The following is an 11,465-nucleotide window of genomic DNA, read 5'->3' as shown; positions in this document are numbered from 1 at the left end:
ACGTGTATATCGATACAAGGTCACGAGGTTATTTAGTAATCAATAATATAATCGATAAGTCCACAGGGTGAGCCGCACGTGAGCTGGTTAGCTGGTTGGTAGCCTTGGTTTGCTTAGCTTAGCTTAGCTCCAGAGCTCAGCTCTACGCGGGTTAGGGGAACTCCGCTTTATCGATAAGGTAAGTTATCGATCACATTCATGTCGGCAGCATTCAAATAAAGACATTTAAAAAGTAACAGCGGATCCTCAGTGCAGCTGCTAACACTGCTAATGTTATGAAAGCTATTATTATGATTAGTTCAAGCTCAGTGAACACATTTATTTTATTTGCAATGTCAGAATCATTTATTAACTTAAAGGATGTTATACATACAAGGAATTTAACTCTGAAAGGTGCATAACAATAAACAATACACATAATATGCAATAATAGATCAATATGGTAAACAACAAACATGACAGTCTATTCGTTGTGAGATCCATGACTTTATTATTCTGATTGATATGTGTCTGTATTTTTGTCCCACAGCATGGCGCTCAAGTCTGGAGAGGAGCGTCTGAAGGAGATGGAGGCGGAGATGGCTCTGTGAGTACAGCTGCTTTAACTTGATCCGACCCGGCAACTCGTACATATTGTACCTGGACATGGAGGAACTGAGGTCACTGTCGCCTAACAATATTATAATATTTAAGTTACATTTAGACACGTGCAGATTAAGAGAATCTCTTCGATTCTTCTATTGGTGAAACCACCAGATATTATCTTCCTTAGGCATCAAATGAAGGAGCAGACGGTAAATATATATATATAAAATATATACACGACCCTCAAGGAAGGTTGTGGTTGATGAAAGAAATATCAAATGTGTTTTTCTACATATTATCAATAACATCAGACATCAAAGGAATGCACCAGACGATTATCTACAGGGAAAAATAGTCCACTAAACTAATTAAAAGTAGATTAAAACAAATTATTCTTTTGAAATAGATATTAATCCACATTGGTCTGTTCTGTGTCATCACTAAACTGCCTTTAGTTACGTCGGGTTCACATAACAACAACAAACCGTGTGTTGTTGGTATCGATATCGATGAACGCAGTTGCTGCTGAACTTTTATTAATTATTATTATTAATAACGTATTTGTGGTACGCAGTTTTTAAAAAGGGTTTCATGTCTTCTCCATCTTGGGTGAAACGGCTCAAGATGGCGGCTGACCATTTGGTGTTTTGTTCTGTTTCTAAATGTTTGTGCAAAGCACGGATTACGCGTTGTGAGAGGAAGCAGAAGGTCCAGCCATACCATCCATTATCATGGCTAATGTGCGATCCTTGGACAATAAAATGGACCACATTAGACTGCTGCAGATATCTTCACGGAAACATGGCTAAACGACAACATCCCTCGCTGATGGAGGATCTGCCGAGGGAATTCACGGCGATTCTGCACTTTGTGAACTGTATCAGGCCATCAGAGATTTCAACCATGCAAACCTTAAGACTGTCCTTCCCAAACTACACCAGCATGTTGATTTCACAGACCCAGAGTGAAAGCAATGTTTAAACAGGCAGCCACATCAGGAAAGCAAAACATTCCTACACAAAAAAGATAACCCGGCGCACTAAGACAGCAGAGACACACGCAGCCTGTGGCGGGGCATTCAGACCATCACAGACTATAAACCATCAACACCCACAAGGCAACAGGTCGAGACAAGCTGTTGTTCATAATCATGAAGTGCTTTGAGCGACTAGTCATGGACCCTTTCCAGTTTGCATACCGCCAAACGGTCCACGGAGGATGCAATCAGTATGTTGGCAACAACACCTCGAACTGCAAAACCAGCTACAGCACCAATCACATGGTCAAGTTAGGTCAACCTTCTGACCGTCAACAACCTCCTGCTCAACAACAGCAAGACCAATTGTCTATGCACTTTATGTTGTCTATATGTTCACATGTTTTTACTATTTTGCACTCTATGTTGTCTATATGTTGCACAATTCACTTTATGTTGGACAGAAAGAAACGAATTTCGATCTTCTGTGACTTTGACTTTGAAGAGGGACGAGTAGAGTAGAGCCTTTTAAGCCCCGCCCCCGTGTGATTGACAGTCTGCCTCTCCACTCGTAAACCTTTTTAAGCCCCGCCCCCGTGTGATTGACAGTCTGCCTCTCCACTCGTAAACCTTTTTAAGCCCCGCCCCCGTGTGATTGACAGCCTGTCCTCTCGTCTCGTTGCAGGTTTGAACAGGAGGTTCTCGGCGGTCCGTTGCCGGAGAACCCGATGGAGGAGATGATGGAGGAGGAGGAGGAGGAGGAGGAGGGGCCCACGGCGCTGTCTGTGCCCACGGTCGAGATGGTGCGATCCATCATAGGAACCAACACCTACAGACAGGTCAGTACCACTGAACCTACAGACGGGTCAGTACCACTGAACCTACAGATGGGTCAGTACCACTGAACCTACACCTACAGACGGCTCTGATCTGGACAGGTGAAGTAACACATGGGCTGCTTTGGTCGTCATGGCAACATTAGGATGTCTACTCACTTTGGTTTGCTGATGTTTGTCCTCTCTCTCTCTCTCTCTCTCTGTGTCCCTCTCTCTGTGTCCCTCTCTCTCTCTCTGTGTCCCTCTCTCTCTCTGTCTCTCTCTCCCTCTGTGTCCCTCTCTCTCTCTGTGTCCCTCTCTCTCTCCCTCTCTCTCTCTCTCTGTGTCCCTCTCTCTCTCCCTCTCTCTCTCTCTGTGTCCCTCTCTCTCTCTCTCTCTCTCTCTCTCTCTCTCTCTCCTCTCTCTGTGTCCCTCTCTCTCCCTCTCTCTCTCTCTGTGTCCCTCTCTCTCTCTCTCTCTCTCTCTCTCTGTGTCCCTCTCTCTCTCCCTCTCTCTCTCTGTGTCCCTCTCTCTCTCCTCTCTCTCTCTCTCTCTCTCTCCCTCTCTCTCTCTGTGTCCCTCTCTCTCTCTCTCTCTCTCTCTCTGTGTCCCTCTCTCTCTGTGTCTCTCTCTCCTCTCTCTCTCTCTCTGTCTCTCTCTCTCTCTCTCTGTCTCTCTCTCTCTCTCTCTGTGTCCCTCTCTCTCTCTCTCTCTCTCTCTCTCTCTCTGTGTCCCTCTCTCTCTCCCTCTCTCTCTCTCTCCCTCTCCCTCTCTCTCTCTCTCTCTGTGTCCCTCTCTCTGTGTCCCTCTCTCTCTCCCTCTCTCTCTCTCTGTGTGTCCCTCTCTCTCTCCCTCTCTCTCTCTCTGTGTCCCTCTCTCTCTCCCTCTCTCTGTCTCTCTCTCTCTGTGTCCCTCTCTCTCTCCCTCTCCCTCTCTCTGTGTCCCTCTCTCTCCGTCTGTAGGTCCAGCAGACACTAGATGCCAGAGCTGCTTGTTTCGTTGGTCCTCCTCCTCCGATCTGTCCAGGACCAGCTGAGCTTTTCAGTAATAAACACGTTTATGATCAATTTTTATTATACATTCTATTTCATTTTTATTGAATTTAATTTAAGTACATTTTGTTTGCTATCTGTAGTTTTGATATATTTTTTGTTTATTTTTGTTACACCCTGCTACAGGGTTTCAAAATAAAATCTGCTCCATAAATTAATATAAAATACACGAATGAAGAACTTGTAGACGTAGTGTTTGAATTCCTAATGTTTTAACCCTTTAACTGCCACACTTTGTGTCTTTTTAGCAGGCAAATATATGTATTTGTTTTTCACATATCAATCCATTTGTGTGAGTGTTTTTCAATCAATTAGCATAATTAATAACCGTAGAGTCTCAGGTTTAGGCTGAACATAAGTAGAGACCATCCGAGGTTTCAGAGGCTTGGTTTTGAGTCCGTTTCACTCCTCAGTCCCTCCGGTCCGTCCCATGCTGAGACCGGCCTTCGTCCCCCACATCCTGCAGAGACCTGGTGAGTTATTGATTCTCTATCAATCCGTCTCAAACAACACGTTCATGAGATCTGACTCTGAGTTTGCGAAGCGACCGAATTTAGGATATTTGAATGACCGCGGCTCGATTCGTGTGTTTACAGTCGGCCAGAGGATGCCGATGATGATTAATCCTCCGATGGCACCTCCGATGCCCCGGCCTCCTCCGCCTCCCCCCATGATGCTGCCTCCTATCATGCACAGCCAGACGCACCCGGGTCCCTCTCAGCCCATCCAGCACATGGTGGCGCCGCCTCAGGTCAGAAACGGCGTTTGAAGGCGACATCGCTCCGCGTGTCTTCCTGTGATGATGTCATCACACATGAAACGGGGTCATGCTTCATTCCTCTCGTCATCCTTCCGCCCGTCTGAAGTTCTCTCTCCGCGTCCCTCTCTCTGTCAGGTCCGCAACATGGTCCCCAACATGGTCCCCATGGGCTCGGCCCCGCCCTCCAGACAAGGAGGCCCGCCTCCCGTCAAACAGACGCCGTCGATCATCCAGGCGGCGCCGACCGTGTACTCCGCTCCACCCGCCTCGTCTGGACATAAAAAAATTGATGTTCGAGCTCAGAGACAAGCCCGAATGGTATTTACACAGTGAAGCATCATGGGAGCTTCTCATGGGCTGGTTCTGTCACTCCATCTAATCTTTATACATATATATTAATTATATTTATTTATATATACAGGACTGTCTCAGAAAATTAGAATATTGTGATAAAGTTCTTTATTTTCTGTAATGCAATTAAAAAAACTAAAATGTCATGCATTCTGGATTCATTACAAATCAACTGAAATATTGCAAGCCTTTTATTCCTTTAATATTGCTGATTATGGCTTACAGCTTAAGAAAACTCAAATATCCTATTTCTAAATATTAGAATATCATGAAAAAGTATACTAGTAGGGTATTAAACAAATCACTTGAATCGTCTAATTAACTCGAAACACCTGGAAACACATTTTCAAATGTTTGATTTTGTTTTGCTGTTATAAATCTTTTTTTACTTGGTCTGAGGAAATATTCAAATTTTATGAGATAGGATTTTAGAGTTTTCTTAAGCTGTAAGCCATAATCAGCAATATTAAAAGAATAAAAGGCTTGCAATATTTCAGTTGATTTGTAATGAATCCAGAATGCATGACATTTTTGTTTTTTTAATTGCATTACAGAAAATAAAGAACTTTATCACAATATTCTAATTTTCTGAGACAGTCCTGTATATATATATAAAGATATCGTATATATATTATTTATGTATTTTATACGTACATATATAGAATAATTATATTTTATATATATTTATTCTTTGTATATTTTATTTATTTTATACATATATATGTATTTTATATATATTATACACATTTTTACATATATATTTATATTTTATATATATATATATTTATTTGATATATGTGTTTATTTAATTTATATTATATATATATTTGATATATATGTTATTTATTTTAAATATATACTTGGTTTATTTTATATATATATGTATATATTGTATTTATATTATATTTTATTTATGTTATATATATATATAATATGTACATATTTTATATATATATATTTTATTTATCTTATATTTATATTATTTATTTAATATATAAAATGTATTTTATATATATATATATATATTATATATATATATATATTTGTTTGCGATGGAGCTTCATCAGAGCCTCATTGCTGCGCCTCCTGCTCTCTTAGGAGGAGCTGGCGGCGCGGGTTGCCGAGCAGCAGGCGGCCGTGATGGCGGCCGGTCTCCTGGACAAGAAGGAGAGCGATGACGGCGCCGCCATCGGACCCAACATGCCGGAGCCGGAAGCGCCCCACGAGGTGCGTAAAGAAAAGAAAAAAGTTTGTAATCATTTCATATGGAATTTATTTAACTGCCATCCCAGTTAGGAGAGGAGACGGATCTTTCTGTAAACCTCGGTATCTCTCTCTCTTTTTTCTCTCTCTCTCGCGCAGCCTGTGGAAAGTGCTACGGAGGACAAAAAGAGAGCGAGGGTGGAGAAGGTGAAGAAGTGCATCCGCACTGCGGCGGGGACGAGCTGGGAGGACTCAAGTCTGTTGGACTGGGAATCAGGTACAGAGTGGAACCGACAGGGTTCTAGGGATGAGGAGGGACACTAAGAGGGTTCTAGGGATGAGGAGGGACACTAAGAGGGTTCTAGGGATGAGGAGGGACACTAAGAGAGGGTTCTAGGGATGAGGAGGGACACTAAGAGGGTTCTAGGGATGAGGAGGGACACTAAGAGAGGGTTCTAGGGATGAGGAGGGACACTAAGAGAGGGTTCTAGGGATGAGGAGGGACACAGAGAGGGTTCTAGGTAGGGCTGCAACTAACGATTATTTTGATAATCGATTAATTGGTTGATTATTTTATCGATTAATCGGATAAAAAAACATTAATTGTCAACCCTTTATTCAAAACAGAGTCCGTACGGTCATGGAAAACCTGGAAAAGTCATGGAATTTTTAAATGGCTATTAGCAGGCCTAGAAAAGTAATTGAAAAAATAAAATCCCAAAATATTTGGAAAAGTAATGCAAATTTGTTTTATTCAAATGTTAATTTACACGGTATATATACGGTATGCTTTGGAATTCTCATTGTTAGTTTAAATACTACATCTTCTCACTTTGTCACGTATAGACAGAGTTTTCACAAAATGTTTAATCATAGAAATTTGGTTTAAAGTCATGGAAAGGTCCTGGAGACCCACTGGTCACCATGGTGATGAACCTGTTCACTGGTCACCATGGTGATGAACCGTCACAAACAGACTGACAGCTCTCCTCTCCTGAGCAGTGGTCCCCATGTGGCCCCCTGAACAATATCAGAGACGCGTTACGATTTATTAGTTTTTTCACCTGGCCCGCTGCCGTTGAGATTGCAGTGAGACGGGGAAAAAATGTGAAGTGGTGCTCTTCACAATAAAACATCTTTGATGGACGTGTCGCGTCTCGGCCAATCAGCTTTCAGATGTCCACAGCGTTTGGGAAGTTAGGTTAGCTTGAATGTTAGTCCGCTACATCTGCTGCTGTCACGCTGCAGCGATGCTAACAAAGTACCCGTACGTTAAAAACGATGTGATTTAGCATATTTTTAGTCTCGATACTTCATTAAAAGAGCGATCAGAGCGCACGCTGCTCCGCTCCGTTAAATGGTGTCTGCACGCGCAGCGCTCACAGCGTCGTGGCTTATCTCCGTTGCCTTTCTCCATGGAAAAATATTTTCCGCTCTCCACCACGGAATAAATAACCACGTTTTCTACGTTCTACTCTTGTGGAAATGCCACACACGTCGTGACATGTAGCGCCCTGGTGTCTGGGTTCATAACGTCACCCGGAGGCGCACTCAGCTCCGTGAATGTCTGACGACGTGAATGACTTCCGCATCCAGCGCCACGTGAGCAGCAGCAGCCAATTAGATTCATCAACAGAGGAGCAGCTCAGCGCTGATTGGCTCTCACAACGCAGCGTTCTGTCTCTCCTCTCCTTCCGCTCCGCTCTGGTTTCTCCTGCTGCGCTCAACTCAACTTTGTTTATACTCCGTGACTTATTGAGCGCCGTAATAATCGCGCGACACAACGAATCGATAATGAAATTCGTTGCAAACTATTTTAATAATCGATTTTATCGATTCGTTGTTGCAGTCCTAGTTCTAGGGATGAGGAGGACACTAAGAGAGGGTTCTAGGGATGAGGAGGGACACTAAGAGAGGGTTCTATGGATGAGGAGGGACACTAAGAGAGGGTTCTAGGGATGAGGAGGGACACTAAGAGAGGGTTCTAGGGATGAGGAGGGACATTAAGAGGGTTCTAGGGATGAGGAGGGACACTAACAGGGTTCTAGGGATGAGGAGGGACACTAACAGGCTTCTAGGGATGAGGAGGGACATTAAGAGAGGGTTCTAGGGATGAGGAGGGACACTAAGAGAGGGTTCTAGGGATGAGGAGGACACTAAGAGAGGGTTCTAGGGATGAGGAGGGACACTAAGAGAGGGTTCTAGGGATGAGGAGGGACACTAACAGGGTTCTAGGGATGAGGAGGGACACTAACAGGGTTCTAGGGATGAGGAGGACACTAAGAGAGGGTTCTAGGGATGAGGAGGACACTAAGAGAGGGTTCTAGGGATGAGGAGGGACACTAAGAGGGTTCTAGGGATGAGGAGGACACTAACAGGGTTCTAGGGATGAGGAGGGACACTAACAGGGTTCTAGGGATGAGGAGGACACTAAGAGAGGGTTCTAGGGATGAGGAGGGACACTAACAGGGTTCTAGGGATGAGGAGGACACTAAGAGGGTTCTAGGGATGAGGAGGGACACTAAGAGAGGGTTCTAGGGATGAGGAGGACACTAAGAGGGTTCTAGGGATGAGGAGGACACTAAGAGGGTTCTAGGGATGAGGAGGGACACTAAGAGGGTTCTAGGGATGAGGAGGACACTAAGAGGGTTCTAGGGATGAGGAGGACACTAAGAGGGTTCTAGGGATGAGGAGGACACTAAGAGGGTTCTAGGGATGAGGAGGACACTAAGAGGGTTCTAGGGATGAGGAGGACACTAAGAGGGTTCTAGGGATGAGGAGGGACACTAAGAGGGTTCTAGGGATGAGGAGGACACTAACAGGGTTCTAGGGATGAGGAGGGACATTAAGAGGGTTCTAGGGATGAGGAGGGACACTAACAGGGTTCTAGGGATGAGGAGGGACACTAAGAGGGTTCTAGGGATGAGGAGGACACTAAGAGAGGGTTCTAGGGATGAGGAGGGACACTAAGAGGGTTCTAGGGATGAGGAGGACACTAACAGGGTTCTAGGGATGAGGAGGGACATTAAGAGGGTTCTAGGGATGAGGAGGACACTAAGAGGGTTCTAGGGATGATGAGGACCACTAAGAGGGTTCTAGGGATGAGGAGGGACACTAAGAGGGTTCTAGGGATGAGGAGGGACACTAAGAGGGTTCTAGGGATGAGGAGGGACACTAAGAGGGTTCTAGGGATGAGGAGGGACATTAAGAGGGTTCTAGGGATGAGGACACTAAGAGGGTTCTAGGGATGATGAGGACACTAAGAGGGTTCTAGGGATGAGGAGGACCACTAAGAGGGTTCTAGGGATGAGGAGGGACACTAAGAGGGTTCTAGGGATGATGAGGGACACTAAGAGAGGGTTCTAGGGATGAGGAGGGACACTAAGAGAGGGTTCTAGGGATGAGGAGGGACACTAAGAGAGGGTTCTAGGGATGAGGAGGGACACTAAGAGAGGGTTCTAGGGATGAGGAGGACACTAAGAGAGGGTTCTAGGGATGAGGAGGACACTAAGAGAGGGTTCTAGGGATGAGGAGGGACACTAACAGGGTTCTAGGGATGAGGAGGACACTAAGAGAGGGTTCTATGGATGAGGAGGACACTAAGAGAGGGTTCTAGGGATGAGGAGAGACATTAAGAGAGGGTTCTAGGGATGAGGAGGGACACTAAGAGAGGGTTCTAGGGATAAGGAGGGACACTAAGAGAGGGTTCTATGGATGAGGACACTAAGAGAGGGTTCTAGGGATGAGGAGGGACACTAAGAGAGGGTTCTAGGGATGAGGAGGGACACTAACAGGGTTCTAGGGATGAGGAGGACACTAAGAGAGGGTTCTAGGGATGAGGAGGACACTAAGAGAGGGTTCTAGGGATGAGGAGGGACACTAAGAGAGGGTTCTATGGATGAGGAGGGACACTAAGAGAGGGTTCTAGGGATGAGGACACTAAGAGAGGGTTCTAGGGATGAGGAGGGACACTAAGAGAGGGTTCTAGGGATGAGGAGGACACTAAGAGGGTTCTAGGGATGAGGAGGGACACTAAGAGAGGGTTCTAGGGATGAGGACACTAAGAGAGGGTTCTAGGGATGAGGAGGGACACTAAGAGAGGGTTCTAGGGATGAGGAGGGACACTAACAGGGTTCTAGGGATGAGGAGGACACTAAGAGAGGGTTCTAGGGATGAGGAGGACACTAACAGGGTTCTAGGGATGAGGAGGACACTAAGAGAGGGTTCTAGGGATGAGGAGGGACACTAACAGGGTTCTAGGGATGAGGACAGTAAGAGAGGGTTCTAGGGATGAGGAGGACACTAAGAGGGTTCTATGGATGAGGACACTAAGAGGGTTCTAGGGATGATGAGGACACTAAGAGGGTTCTAGGGATGAGGAGGGACACTAAGAGAGGGTTCTAGGGATGAGGAGGACACTAACAGGGTTCTAGGGATGAGGAGGACACTAAGAGAGGGTTCTAGGGATGAGGAGGGACACTAAGAGAGGGTTCTAGGGATGAGGAGGACACTAACAGGGTTCTAGGGATGAGGAGGACACTAAGAGAGGGTTCTAGGGATGAGGAGGGACACTAACAGGGTTCTAGGGATGAGGACAGTAAGAGAGGGTTCTAGGGATGAGGAGGACACTAAGAGGGTTCTATGGATGAGGAGGACACTAAGAGGGTTCTAGGGATGAGGAGGACACTAAGAGGGTTCTAGGGATGAGGAGAGACACTAAGAGGGTTCTAGGGATGAGGAGGACACTAACAGAGGGTTCTAGGGATGAGGAGGACACTAGCAGAGGGTTCTAGGGATGAGGAGGACACTAACAGAGGGTTCTAGGGATGAGGAGGGACATTAAGAGAGGTTTCTATGGATGAGGACACTAACAGAGGGTTCTGGTGGCTCTAGTGATGTCCAGGAACCCGAATTGGAGAACCTGCTCCTACAGAACTCTTAACTTCCCCTGAGAACAGAGGAGGTGTTGTGCTCCTTCACGATGCTCCTCACACCCTTGTCTCCTCTCCTTGTCTCCTCGTTGCAGATGATTTCCGTATCTTTTGCGGTGATCTGGGCAACGAGGTGAACGACGACATCTTGGCCAGAGCCTTCAGCAGATACCCGTCCTTCCTCAAAGCCAAGGTCGGCTTCCCTTTGATGTTTCATTTGGTTTCCTCTTCTCCTTTCCTTGTTCACTTCACACACTAAACACTTCCGTCCTCACCAGGTGGTGCGAGACAAGCGCACAGGGAAGACCAAAGGCTACGGCTTCGTCAGCTTCAAAGACCCCAACGACTACGTCCGGGCCATGCGGGAGATGAACGGTCAGTGTGTGCACGGGGTCTCCGGCTCTCGTTTCCACGGGCAGTGGAGATGTAACCGACGCTCTTTTTCCAGGGAAGTACGTCGGCAGCCGGCCCATCAAGCTGAGGAAGAGCATGTGGAAGGACCGCAACATGGAGGTGGTGCGCAAGAAGCAGAAGGAGAAGAAGAAACTGGGCCTCAGATAGTGTGTGTGTGTGTATGTGTGAGTGTGTATGTTTGTGTGGACCAACGACGAGTCAAATCTGTCCAATCAGGAGACGTACTGACATTTCAAAGGTGTTCACTTTTTTTTTTCCTGAAATAAAAACATTGTTATGGTCTACGTTTTACTGATTCTTTGTTGTTCAATCGCTGTATTTTAAGTATAATTATATATATCTGTATAATTATATAATTATAATATTATAGTTTATTAT

At 45.5% G+C, this 11,465-nt stretch overlaps 1 protein-coding gene across 2 annotated transcripts in view; it reads left to right on the top strand.

The window, feature by feature from the left end:
* rbm42 (RNA binding motif protein 42) overlaps positions 1-11,369 on the top strand; it is an 11,433-nt gene extending 64 nt beyond the window's left edge. The window contains exons 1-12 of one of the 2 annotated variants that reach the window (XM_056433897.1): positions 1-178; positions 530-586; positions 2,247-2,400; positions 3,339-3,420; positions 3,842-3,901; positions 4,025-4,179; positions 4,324-4,506; positions 5,638-5,766; positions 5,902-6,019; positions 10,769-10,866; positions 10,952-11,048; positions 11,122-11,369. The exon at positions 1-178 is cut by the window's left edge and continues 64 nt beyond it. In XM_056433897.1, coding sequence (XP_056289872.1) covers positions 531-586; positions 2,247-2,400; positions 3,339-3,420; positions 3,842-3,901; positions 4,025-4,179; positions 4,324-4,506; positions 5,638-5,766; positions 5,902-6,019; positions 10,769-10,866; positions 10,952-11,048; positions 11,122-11,234 — 1,245 coding nt within the window. In that variant the 5' untranslated portion in view covers positions 1-178; position 530 and the 3' untranslated portion in view covers positions 11,235-11,369. Of the gene's footprint in view, positions 179-529; positions 587-2,246; positions 2,401-3,338; positions 3,421-3,841; positions 3,902-4,024; positions 4,180-4,323; positions 4,507-5,637; positions 5,788-5,901; positions 6,020-10,768; positions 10,867-10,951; positions 11,049-11,121 lie in introns of both variants that reach the window. The other variant, XM_056433896.1, reaches the window with a different exon arrangement.
* Positions 11,370-11,465: the final 96 nt, after the last annotated feature.

The sequence above is a fragment of the Pseudoliparis swirei genome, chromosome 16 (assembly GCF_029220125.1).
Source record: "Pseudoliparis swirei isolate HS2019 ecotype Mariana Trench chromosome 16, NWPU_hadal_v1, whole genome shotgun sequence".
Taxonomy (NCBI): domain Eukaryota; kingdom Metazoa; phylum Chordata; class Actinopteri; order Perciformes; family Liparidae; genus Pseudoliparis; species Pseudoliparis swirei.
This window is presented reverse-complemented; position numbering and strand designations above follow the sequence as displayed.